The sequence below is a fragment of the Seriola aureovittata genome, chromosome 9 (genome assembly GCF_021018895.1).
Source record: "Seriola aureovittata isolate HTS-2021-v1 ecotype China chromosome 9, ASM2101889v1, whole genome shotgun sequence".
Classification (NCBI taxonomy): Eukaryota; Metazoa; Chordata; class Actinopteri; order Carangiformes; family Carangidae; genus Seriola; species Seriola aureovittata.
Genome location: NC_079372.1, coordinates 9,128,638 through 9,141,153, shown reverse-complemented (window position 1 = coordinate 9,141,153; position 12,516 = coordinate 9,128,638). Strand labels below are relative to the sequence as shown.

Genomic DNA, 12,516 nt, shown 5'->3' with positions numbered 1-12,516 from the left:
ATTGTTGCCCTTGATAATAATCACTTAGTTGGATTTGTCCTAATGTGATGACAGAGACTGAAAGCTGCGCTCAGGAACATGATGGGGACATATCGGCCTTGTGAATCTCTGGCTACAATTAGGAAAATTGCATGGATGCTGGCTTTGTTAATCCAATGTGGAAGAGGAAAAAGAGGCTTTTTTGGGGGAGTCTTTATGTGATAACTACAGGCAGCTTTGGGTGGGAAACACAAGGGATAGAAACCAGCTAAGTGTGACTCTTGTAAGTCATGTGATGTGACCACAGCAGAGCTGAGAAAACACTAACCCTTCTATGGAAATTCTAGAAATTACTTGAACTTTAGTAAAATACTATAAATATAGTTCCAAAAAACAGGTTTACATTTTGGTGAATTTCTAATGCATTGCCCCACTATGTTGTTGCAACACTTATCAAATGTGTATCGTCACCCAAATCATGCATTCAGTAATTTCTCACTTACCCATAGTGCTAATTAGCCCTACAGATAGTTTTGGTTTTCAGAGCTGAGGCTTTGAGGTATCCATCTCTGGAAATTCTGCCACTACACTAATACAAAGGAGATGAATGGGAGTCAATTTGTCCCATTTAAGGTTTGTGGAAAATTGTATTTGGGATATTTAGCAGCAACACACCTCTCCAGAAACAGCCTCCTCACTGTCAGCCAGGGTTGGGTTATGCAAGTGAGTAACTGAAGCATTGTTTCTGAAAAGATATCTCAAAACTGCGGCCTGACCATTACAGAAATTTGAGAGACATAAAAAAATCTGATAACGATATGTCGACTAATAGTAATTTTCTTTTAAAATAATACTTTAAAATAATCAATCTTGATATGGATCTCTTATATATTTTTTTTTTAGATTAGATTAGATTAGATTAGATTAGATTTTTTTTTTTTCCCAAGTTACGTACTGAGCGCGACGTTTTACAGTTGAAAAATTTGTCAGTGCTCTCTGGTGGACAAAGTATGTAATGACAAGACTGATTGTAAATGACCTCAAACGTAGTTTGCCATTTCTGCTCTCCAGTTTCTTGTTACCTAGCGGCTGCCATATTGACACATAGAGATATACAGTATCTACAATAATATAATATTGACTGATAAATCAGCGATGAGACATTTTGAAAAAAATACTGACAACATTAAAATTAATAGTAATACAAATGGATTTTGTAGCTCCTATTATTATTCTTTGTCTTATTTGGATATGGGGAATAAAAGTCATGTTCCAAGTTGCCATGGAGTTAAAAGTATGCCGAATTAGCAGTTCCTGTTTGCAATGTACCCATGGATGTACAGACAGCTGTTACTGGATTACTTTGATGCTGAAGTTAAAAACATGATGAATCTCAGGCAAGTTCTGGAGTTGTAAGGATTTCTGCTTTTGTTTAGAATAGTAAGGGAGTAAACATCTTAATATATGTACACAATGCATGATGTAGATCTCTGCTTCCAAATGTTCCACATTCACTTCCCAACATGTTAATGTTATATGGTATTTTAAGGGGAAATTGTAACACCACTGACGCACTCACCTTTACACTGAGTATTTTAAGACTAATTAAATGTTTCCCATTTTCAGTCACTGGGGACGAGGCCCAGGGCTTCATTTATGAAATTGAAATGTACTGAATATGTGACAGGTATATACAGTATTTATATATGTAATTAGAATTCTTAAAAATGTTATCTCTACTTAACACTGGTTGTCAGGTACTGGTGACAGACAACGTGACGTTGAATAATTCAAATAAATACCTCTGATTGTGAATTGTCATAAGAGAACCTCCCACTACACCTTAATATACTTTATATACACATGTATATTTGGTAAAGCATTTTGCTGTGTTGGTGTTGAAGTCAGCTCTATTCAGTTGTTCTGCTCTTTCAGTAAAAGCTATCCTACCCTGAAAGCTGAACCAACATGTCTTGTCTAGCTACTGAAAGCATTATCAATTTATAACAACGCATGATGTAATCCAAAGCTAAACTGTAAATGTAAATGTCATCCCTGAAACATAACTGAAATCAGGTTATACCTATTTTTAAACCTTAAAAAAATGTCCTACTTTTCAAGCAGCGATGCGATCCAAGAGACCCCAGCAAGATATTTCCACAGTCAAAAGCATTGTTTATGAAACAGCCTCTTGATGATTCATTACGAATCAAACAGATGACACATTAAAAAAAAAACACTGTAGTATTCACCAGTATGTTATCAGGGTCTGTTGAATCCTGTTAGGAGAAAAATTTCTTTTTTTGGGGGGGGGGTTTAATCTCCATGTGACGAGGTCAGAGAATCGTGAATGACAGATATATCGCTTAAAGAAACTGTAATAGGCACAAAAAGTGAAAATGAATTGCGGCCTGTTTAAACCAAGAGCTGAAAACTAAGGCTATAAACCTAATTATCCCAACAACAGTTTTTTAGTTCACATGAAAAATTTGTTGAATTTCTTATCAAAAATCTATTTCATGACTGGGAGTGTAGACTATAATTAGCTTTTGTTTGAGCAGATATTGCATAATAAAGAGGCTGCAGAGTCTGTTAGACCCCCAGCTGTGCGTCTGAGGGCTAAAGAGTGCGTTAGCTTGACTTTTGATTTTGTAATCCAAAGCTTGTTGTTAGGTTTTCAACAATAACAATCTTATCGTTTTTATGCTGGTGTACGTGTATTTTGGTCTGTACTGTGAGCTGTGCATGTGTGCGTGTGTGTGTGTGTGTGTGTGCGTGTGTGTGTGTGTGTGTGTGTGTGATCTCTAGAGACACACAGAGGAAACCTTCCACCCTGTGGTTGCGCTGCACCGCTGCATCCTGCTTGCTGCTTTGCCAGTTCTGCTGCCTGCATCCGCCCCTCAGCGCGTCTTCGCAGCTCTCAGTTTGACCTCATTATCACCATCATTACCATCAGTATTAGTAGCTGCACCCTTCATCATCGTCATCATCGCCGATGATGTCTTTTTTTCTCTTTTTTCCTTTTTTTTCTTTTTTTTTTTTATAATCATCATCGCCAGCAGCAGGCATCAATAAGGCTATCACCACCGTCGTCATCATTCTCAATATGCTGTTATTACCACTGTCATCACTCCACTCGTAATGCTCTGAATATGAAGACGGATGCTGGAATAAACATTCTTGCACCCTAACTGTATGTCATTGTTGAGCGTGCTGCAGGGGTGTTGTGCGTCGTGCACAAAGTGCCTCTCCTCCTCCGGAGTCTTGTCTCCTCACCACTTGTGAGCTTCGCATACTGTTAAGTGTGCCGCTAGACATGTGCTCCCATCTTGCATTGTGTTGTGCTGTTGTGCGCTTCAGAAACACAAACCCCCGTATGTGTTTCTCCTCTGAATATTTCAGATGAGGGGGGCTGACAAAATGCAGGCAGAAACAGACCGCTGATGACCTCCTTCTCATCACCTCCTCCTCCTTTTCTTCTCTCTCTGTGCCCCCCCACCCCTGCCCTCCATCCCTGCGCTCATCGCACATTCTCACAGGCTTCCCCGCTATTTCTCTCACTGTCTTCATCTTCCTAGTCTCATCACTCTCTTTTCTCTCTTCCCTCCCCCACTGTTCACACCCTCCCCTCCTCGTTCCTCCTTCATGTTTCAAGTGCGCTCCCCTCTTTCTCGGTCTTCCTCCTGCTTTCTTGCATCTTCTCCCACCTGTCTGTCCTTTCATCCCACTCATTTGCTCCTATGTCTCATCACCACTGTCTTACCCTTCCGTTTCATTCACCCTCTCCCTCTCAATTTTTTTTTTTTTTTGCCTCTCTGTACACTGCCTGCCTGCCTTCCTGCCTGTCTGTCTACTCCATGAAGGGCTGTCTGAGGCCTCTGCTCTGCTAATTCATTCGCTGTGCATCGCCTAACATATCTGCAGGGTCAGGCAGACAGACAGACAGAGGGAGAGGAGGAGAGGAGATCTGGAGGAAGAGAGAGGGAGAGGGACCAAGAAAGGAGGACATGGGGGAAAAAAAAAAAAAAAGATGCAGTTTTATCTCCAAGAAACAGAAAGCCAGAGCTAGATCCTGTGGTGGTATATTCCAGAATCTCCCCTCTCTCTCTCTCTCTCTCTCTCTCTCTCTCTCTCTCTCTCTCTCACACACAATATATACAGTAGCTTGCCATGACCTCCTTCTGTTCACTGCTTGCTTTGTCAATTGGATTCCTGATGTTCAGCTTTTTCTCTAATCTAATATTTAAACCACATTGCTGCCATTGTCTCTCTTACCAAAGGAATGCACAGAATATGTAGCATATGCATGTGTGTGTTGTCTTTCCTTTGGAGAGTGTGCAGAGCAGTGAGGGCATGTATAACTGCTCCATTAACAAATGTCTTGTGCTGATATGTCAGTGTTTGTGAACATACCCGAAACCTGTACCTGCTTAAGAGACATTTAGGACGCTATGTTCCAGGAGCCGTTTGGCACCAGCTCTTTTAAAGCCCAAACTTAGCCAACTTAACATGTAGATGTTTACTCAGTGGAGATTCACCAGATCACCAAATTGAAACCGGTTGCACCACACATACTAGCACAGACTAGTTGTTGCTAAATATTTACACCCAGTAACTGCCAAGTGCAACAGTTAACGCTAGCTGACAGAGCTAATGTTTGCTCGCTAATATATGACTGTTTAGCTTGATCATATGAAACAGGAAGATTTTTAGATTGAATTTCACAAAATCAACACAGTATACCTCAATTTACAAAACATTGTGCCAGTAATGTTTCCTTAATTGAGCAAACAGTGTCAGTGAGGTTAGCATAATCAGATATTTCTAATTAATTCTAAACTAGACGTATACTTCTAACTCTGACACCATGTATGTAATATAAGTGATACCTACATTTACAAAGGATTTGTGGTTGAGTTTAATATATTCTTTGCCTCTCCGTGAAGTTGTTATTTTCATAGTTATGTTAGAGCTTGTGATGCTACAGTGATGTGGACTAGGACAGTGCTACAGATGTAGTGCGACCAAATTTAGTAAATCGCTAGTTTAGAACTAATCACTAATTACTCATTACTCCTTTACTTGAAATTAGGGCTGAAGGATTATGATGAGTCATGGTTTTAGTGGGAATGAATATGATTTGTAAAACAAGGAATGTCTGTAGCAGCGCGATGCTCCATTCATACTGGTATGTTGTGACGCATTACATTTTATTATTACCTTCATCAAAAAAATTGCAGCTCCTGCTATTTGGATACTGCACTTGGCAAACTGCAATTTCAATAATATTTTGATTAATTGTTCAGTTACTTAAAATATAACAATACTACAGTATCCAGATAGTTTGCTAAAATGATAAGTTCTGCAGTCAAATATTCACTTTAGTAAATGTATAGAGGCATTTGCAGCAAAACGCAGAACTAAAATATCAAAAGGAAAATCATATGCTGCTGGCTATTTTAACACAGACACGGTGTCTGTTGGTAAGAATATTTTTTGGACAGAGCCAGTCTAGCTGGTTCTCTCTGCTTCTTTAATGCACAGACATGAGGTTGGTTATTCAACTTCTCATCCTACTTTCAGAAAGAAAGCACAGAGGTTATTTGTCCAGAACTCTTCCTTTAAACTTCAGCAGCACATAATATTTTTGAGCACACTGTAGCTTTTCCACACAAAATTTTATTCTGCAAAATATACAGAATGTTAACTGCAACTGTCGTTTAAATCCAGTGCAGTAAAAAGAAAAAAGAAAAGTACAATATTTACAGATACAGATACTTAATCTTACCTTATACCTCTGGCACTAACTCATCTTAACCACCTACACACTTTATGTAGAACACTATGAAGTTTTTACCCTCGCGACACTTTGAAAGCGTTTTTAGAAGTTGCTTTTGAAGCAGTATACAAATCCGTCTAAACTCATCCAGCAGTGCAGGAACAGCGTGCTAATCTCCTCAGAGATAATTTTGTCTGACATGAATTGAGTGCGAGTGCGTATGTGTGTGTGGAGTGGGTCGTTGTGGAGGGTTTGTGTTGCCCTGGTGTGTCAGAGACGTAGAAAGACTTCAGGTATAAGACAGGTGAAAGCTCTACCTTGTTTGTCGTACAACAATTACTGCACTATGTACCACTGTTTAAAAAAAAAAAAAAAGGATATTCTTGTTGTGAGAGTTTGAACCACTGCTGATTGGAGGAAAAAAGAGAGTGTTCTGCCAGGAAATGAAGTGTAACAGCAGTGGATCTGGTCCTTCCGTCAGTGAGAGACTACACTGGGGAGCTCAGTTGATTTTTTTTTTTTTTCCTGTTAAACTAACAGAAGAATCTCTTTGGTTAGTGAAACGCATGTTACGGTATCATTTGATCTTTTTTTAACAGAAAAGAAAGAGCGTGATGAAACCTTTTTTGGCATGCTCATTCTGGCTGCCTTGTAAGGTGTTCTATTTTCTGTGCATTATTCTCCTAGTGAGTCAAAAATAGAAACTGATATGTCAGAAAGAGACAGTGACAAAAAGCCAGAGGCAAACCAAGCACACATACACACACACACACACACACACACACACACACACACACCGTTTCTCACTCGCTCTCTGCTACATTCCTTCAGTTTGTTCTTATCTCACATGTCACTCATATGTTGTACCTTTTCCTCTCCTTTCTTCCTCTTTCCTTATCTCTGCAGGTTTCCTGAGCAGACGGTCTGTGTGGCAGAGTTTGAGCTCAAGTGGAAGTGAGTTAGTGAGTGAGTGAGTGAGTGAGTGAGTGAGTGAGTGAGTGAGTGAGTGAGTGAGTGAGTGGGTGGGTGTCATGGATTCGGCTGCCGAGGAGCCTCCCTACCAGAACTTGCTGCTCCTGGGAGCCATTGCAGCAGCATCTGCCTTCGTGGTCACCATCCTTATTGTCCTTGTCTGCGTTGGCTGTCAAAGGTAAGAGGATGGTCATGTGACTGAAAATGTGAAAGAAAAGTAGGGGGTGGGGGGTGTGTGGGGGTAGACTGAAATAAAAAAAAGAAAAGAAAAGAGGACAGCCAGAGTTTTATCATCTCTGTTGCCAGCTTTCCGTGCCCTCCCAGATCACTCTCATCATCCACTCCTTCTTTTATGTGTCTCTACTTCTTCGGAACTCTTCTCCTCCTTCTTTCTCTTCCCTCTGTCCGCCCTCTCCGTCTCTTTTATCCCCTGCTCAGAGCAGAGTGGCAGTAATGAATGTTAATGGCTGCGAGTGTCAGATCAGATGAAATGATGTTTACAGGATGCTGAGGAGACAAGCCAGAGTCAGAGCAGCCTCGCATCACCCTCCTTAAGCAGACTCCTCAGCAGGCAAAAGCAGTGGAACACCCTGCGGTATAAAGAGGATCAGACTCTGAGCCAGGCAAGAGCAATGGAACAGGCGTTTTTTTTTTTTTTTCCTCTCTTTTTTCGTTTTTTTTTTCACAACCCTCAGGGACCAATCAGAGGCTGCACTGTGGCTTTGTTGCCATGGGATACACAGATAAGGATGTAGAGAAATGTCAAACCAGCTCATGTCATGGAAATAAAACCACACCATTGTTAAGATCTAAAGAATGAAATATTTGCTCCCCACTGGATGTCGGTAGTGTTGAGGAGCCGAGTGTTCAGTAGTTCACCAGTTCAAATTTACTTTGTCATGTACAAATACCATGGATCCTGGAAAGAGAGGCCTGCTGCTATTGATTTCCTGCTATTGATTTAAAATAAACCCCTCACTTGTTCTTTTTGAGGCCGAGGCTTACAGTGGATTTCAGTCTAAAAATTACGAAATAACTGTTGCCCTTCGTTACACATCTTAATGCCTCCTTGTCATTTTTAGCTGAAACCCTTTCCTGTGCCAGACTATTATGAACATATCCGAGGCGAGCTCTCTTGACCTCCTCATGGTCCCCTCCGGGTATGATGGCCATATGTTTGTCCGAATGGGATGGAGTTCCAGCTCGCTAGAGGAGACAATAGCTAGCTGCAGTAACAAGGAGCTGACACAACTGGCCGCGGTGCTTTTTATGCTCAGACAACATGTGTGATTAGGTGATACACTATTTCTATGATTCTTGCACCTGCTAGCAAAACCAGAAATGCTATTTATTGCTACATTGTGTTTTTGCAGCACAGCAGTAAAATCTCACACGTTACGTGATGCAGATCCTCACCCTCCAAAGTGAGATAAAAGAGACGGGGGTAGAACAGATCTCACATTCACACCTGCACCCAGGAGCTTTCGTCTTCTTACTTCACCTCGTCACTTTCTCTCGCCATATCAACAGTTTCCTATGGCTACAGTCACAGTCACCTTCCGGGATCCGCAATGATGCGCAACAGTACTGTAGATACATTTGTTGCACAAGAAAAATACCAGAGGATTGTGAAGTGAAACTGCAAAGGGGATTAGCATGAAGGAAAATGATAACTGTGAGTTTGGTGTTATCATGAAAATGACTGGAAGAAAAAGAAGAAAAGAAAAGTTTGTCAGTGAAGGACATCCTCCGCTTTGGCAAAAACCCGAGTCACGCTCCGCTCAATGTTTGACTGGGCTCTTGTTATCAACCAAGGACTTTTATGCCCTAACCAGAGTTGGATGCTGATAGTATCTATGTGCTCTGAGTGTGTGTATGTTCTCTCTCTGTCCACCGGCTCCTGTTGACCTTCCTCACTTTGATGTTGTGTCAGAAAAAGCAAGAGCAAGCACCCCCCAGCCGGAGAGAAAGGGACATCTGTAAATATGGTGAGACATGCTTTCGTTTTACTCCCCTCTGCCCCTCCCTCCCTCTCTCACCCCGTCCATCTCCTTCTCCTCGTTTCCCTGTAAGCTTCCTCCCTCAATAGCTGGATGCGTATACAGACGCACATGCATGTTTAATTTCTGTATTAACATGTCCGTATGTGTGTGACAGCAGGGTACACTCCGGCACCCGAAACTGAACTCCATGAGCAAATCTGACACCAGACTGCATGAGATAAATCGCTTTCCCTGCAACGGAAACTGTAAGTGAATGACAGTTCGCATGTGAGAATATATGACATACAATCCTATGCTGTTACACCATTTAAGTCCTGCCCCCTCCATCGCTTTCTCTATCTCCCTCCTCCTCCTCCTCTTCCTCTTCTGTGTGCAGCTGTTAGCAAGAGCCGTCCAGCCAGTATGGACCTTCTGCTCCTCCACAGTCGGTGCTCCCAGACGGACCTGAGGCCCTCCCATGGGCGCCAGCTTCCCCAGATCCCCAACAGTCCCCAGGGATCCGGCCAGGGGGAGGCAGGGGAAACAGGAGGAGATGGGGGAGGAGGGGGAGGAGGAGGAGGAGGAGGAGGAGCGGGAGGAGGAGGGGAGGCCAGAGACCACACGTACACCGAGGTGGGCCTGCGCAACAACCCCACCCCCACCTACTGCCTGGATGATGGCCTGTACGAAAGTGTAGGAGTCCGGGAAGGTGACATGGGCCCCAAGGTACCCTCTGCCCCCCCGCCCACTTCAGCCAACACTCCAGCCATAATCAGAGCTGCCCAAAGCCCCCCAGCTCATGTCAACGGAGCCCGCAATGGAAACGGGCACGGAAACGTATGTATATACACACACATCCATAACTTAAATTATGCTTTTAAATGCAGTGCACCCAATGGAACATGACTGACACTCACACACATCTATGAACAGCAAACGCTCTACAAGCAGGAGGTCAGTACCAGACCAGTTCTACACATAATAACCTGTACTGCAGCAGCATGTCAGACATGCAGATGTAGACATGGGGTCACAAAAAAGTCATCCTGCTGTTGTAACACATGTATTTCCTGCATGAAATTAATGTAAGCGCTATAAAGGGTATTTTTTCGGTTTGCTTGTAGGTGGCATGCATAAGCTGTGCAGGAGCTGCAGCTGGGGCTTCTTTAGTGTGCTTTGCATCAGTGGTTCTGTGTTTCCGTGTTGATTAGTAACAGTTAACAGTGTAACAGTCATTTGTAACTGACATATTTAGTAAAACTAAATCTTGTGTGTTTCTTCACAGGGTGGCAGAGGGAATGGCAGAGGGAATGGCACCGTTAACAGTCCGATGGCAGGAAGAGGTAATGGGGCGAGCGGGGTCAATAGGTCCCCCATGTCTTCTGTTAACTCCCTGGCCATTCAAGATCCAACTGTAGCGGAGTACGCTTCCATACGGAAGTTCAGAAAGGTAATCAAATGTAACATACGTTTTTATCAGTTGTTCAGGTGGTTATTTGAAATGAACGAGGTGATGCTCCCCCTTTTGATTCAGTTAAATGAATAGTTTGGTTTCTATCAAAATGTCACGACTTGTCTTACTAAGCCCAACTTGGATAAACTTGGGAAGTTTGAAGGTACGTTCCAGGGCTGCAGCAGTATTGTAGCATTTCCAATAAGAAGTGCAACCTGTGCTAATACAGACACAGACATGCAGCTGTACTCTACAGGTATATTGTCAAGTGACATTGTCAACAAAAAATGATGGATAAAATTAGCTGGAAAGTACTGACTGTCTCTGCAGTGGTAACAGGAGATGTTTATCTCTCATGCCATGTGGCTATACTGTATCTTATGTCTACAAAAGTGTTTCTGTGATTGTAATCAGTCTCAAGAAGAGCAGTGAGTGATATGATCAACTGTGGTTAAAAAGCCAGGTATTGCAACATAGTTTTTTGCAGTGATAGAGGGTGGCAGCAAGAGGCATCACACTGAACTAAACGCTGGTGTAATTAGGCTACTTTTTATACTGTGCACAGAGACATAGAGAAGCATCAATCAGCTTGTTTGGCTCTGAATAATCATGTCAAATATTAAAATGAATCAAACTGAAACTATCTCATGAATTACAATGTATGATATTTGGAGAAAAAAAGACAGTATTAACTTATAATCTCCTGCTTAGATCGAAAATTCTCCTCTGACATGCATGAGAGATGGAAAAATACGTGATTGTGTGGACTTTTTGCTGCGTTCTCTCACTGAAAGAACTTCACGTATAATGTTTTCACTGGTGACTCAATACTTAAAGGTTGACAAGACAAACAGGAAGGAAAATAACGGGGCCGACAGCCAGTCAGACAGCCAGTCGAGCGTGAGTGATTCACCCTCTGCCGCCCCTCCTCCGCTACACCGCAGTCAGGAATTTCCACGCAAGCCGCTGGAGCCGTTTCACCTGCACTCCTTCCCAAAGGTACAGCAATCATTGGTTCAATATGCTCCCCATCCACCTTAGGCATTGCACAATATTACCGAACCGTCCACCTGTCCAAACTGTAAGTCTGTCTGTTCTCCACCAGAGGGCACTGTCCACAAACAAACGGCTCTCTGTGTTCAGATTGGAGGATTTATATTATTTATATTTTAGTCACTTGATGTCTTCTTTTCAGATCTTACCATACATTTATACTATATTATTGTCATTTATTGTCAATGTATGCATGTGTGGACACATTCCTCTGTTTCTGAAAAAATGTTTGGAACAAAATCACCATCGATAAAATTCACAAACTTATAAACCAACTGTAATAACTCCTGGTTTATGATTTAGTCTTGTATTTGAACGTTGTTGTATGTGCCAGCTGGCATTTGTATACAAACAGTCAAGGCCACAGATTAGGGCAGTTCTGAGAGGGAAACAGAGGTACAATGATCGGATGGTGATCAGCCTCTCCTGTGGGTTTGCTGGCACACACATCTATTTTTCATGCATGTGTGTTTGGCAGAGCATAAAACAGGTGCCTTTGTCTTTTGTGTTAGTGAATTAAAGAGATTGATATAGTTGTTTAGACAATTTTTGCATTAGCTGTGGATGTCAGGCCTGTTGTTGACCTGCACTTTTAATCTGCGTATGCTAAATCCTTGATAGTGTGTGTTTACATGAGTGTATGTGCATGTGTGTGCGCCTGTGTGTGTTTCTTCCGCCCATTCGCACTGTGCTTGTGCAGCACGCTATTACGGTGGCCAGAGTAAAGAGTGGAAGGATGGATTATGTAAGAGCTTGGCATGCTGCCAAGCTGCCTGCCTGTGTGTGTGTGTGTGTGTGTGTGTGTGTGTGTGTGTGTGGTGTGTGTGTGTGTGTGTGTTTTGAGTCTATCAGCAAGTCCATCTAGAAACGGCTAACAGGTAGCCAGCAGCCAGTGTTGGGATAAATAATGTTAACATGTTGAAGCCATTTACTCTGCCCCGGCTTCTATTACTCACTCACACTGCACAGGAGGAGCATATAAAAGTTTAATCATCCTTGGTCGTATGTGCACACACCACTACATGCTTTCTAATTGGTGTCTAATTGGTTTTGATCACCAGCTGTGATAAAAATTTAACAGGAGCAGTTACTTGTTTGGTTATTATTTTATTACGTCCATTTTTGACTCAGGCAGCCAGGTTTCTTTTGTTTTTCATATTAAACTATTATTAAGCAGATAGAAACATACAGAGAATTTTAATAAATAGAATTTTAAATAAATTTTAAAACACAAATTTCAATTGTTTTCCCTAAACTACCAAAATGACCTCGACCAGTAGCATTAAATGGTGAATATG

General features: G+C 42.0%; 1 protein-coding gene across 2 annotated transcripts in view; it reads left to right on the top strand.

Moving 5' to 3' along the window:
• The window catches only part of LOC130175185 (WAS/WASL-interacting protein family member 1), a 40,269-nt gene that overhangs the window by 19,772 nt on the left and 7,981 nt on the right, over positions 1–12,516 (top strand). The window contains exons 3-8 of one of the 2 annotated variants that reach the window (XM_056385522.1): positions 6,665–6,908; positions 8,664–8,718; positions 8,891–8,978; positions 9,110–9,549; positions 9,998–10,162; positions 11,003–11,164. In XM_056385522.1, coding sequence (XP_056241497.1) covers positions 6,790–6,908; positions 8,664–8,718; positions 8,891–8,978; positions 9,110–9,549; positions 9,998–10,162; positions 11,003–11,164 — 1,029 coding nt within the window. In that variant the 5' untranslated portion in view covers positions 6,665–6,789. Of the gene's footprint in view, positions 1–6,664; positions 6,909–8,663; positions 8,719–8,887; positions 8,979–9,109; positions 9,550–9,997; positions 10,163–11,002; positions 11,165–12,516 lie in introns of both variants that reach the window. The other variant, XM_056385521.1, reaches the window with a different exon arrangement.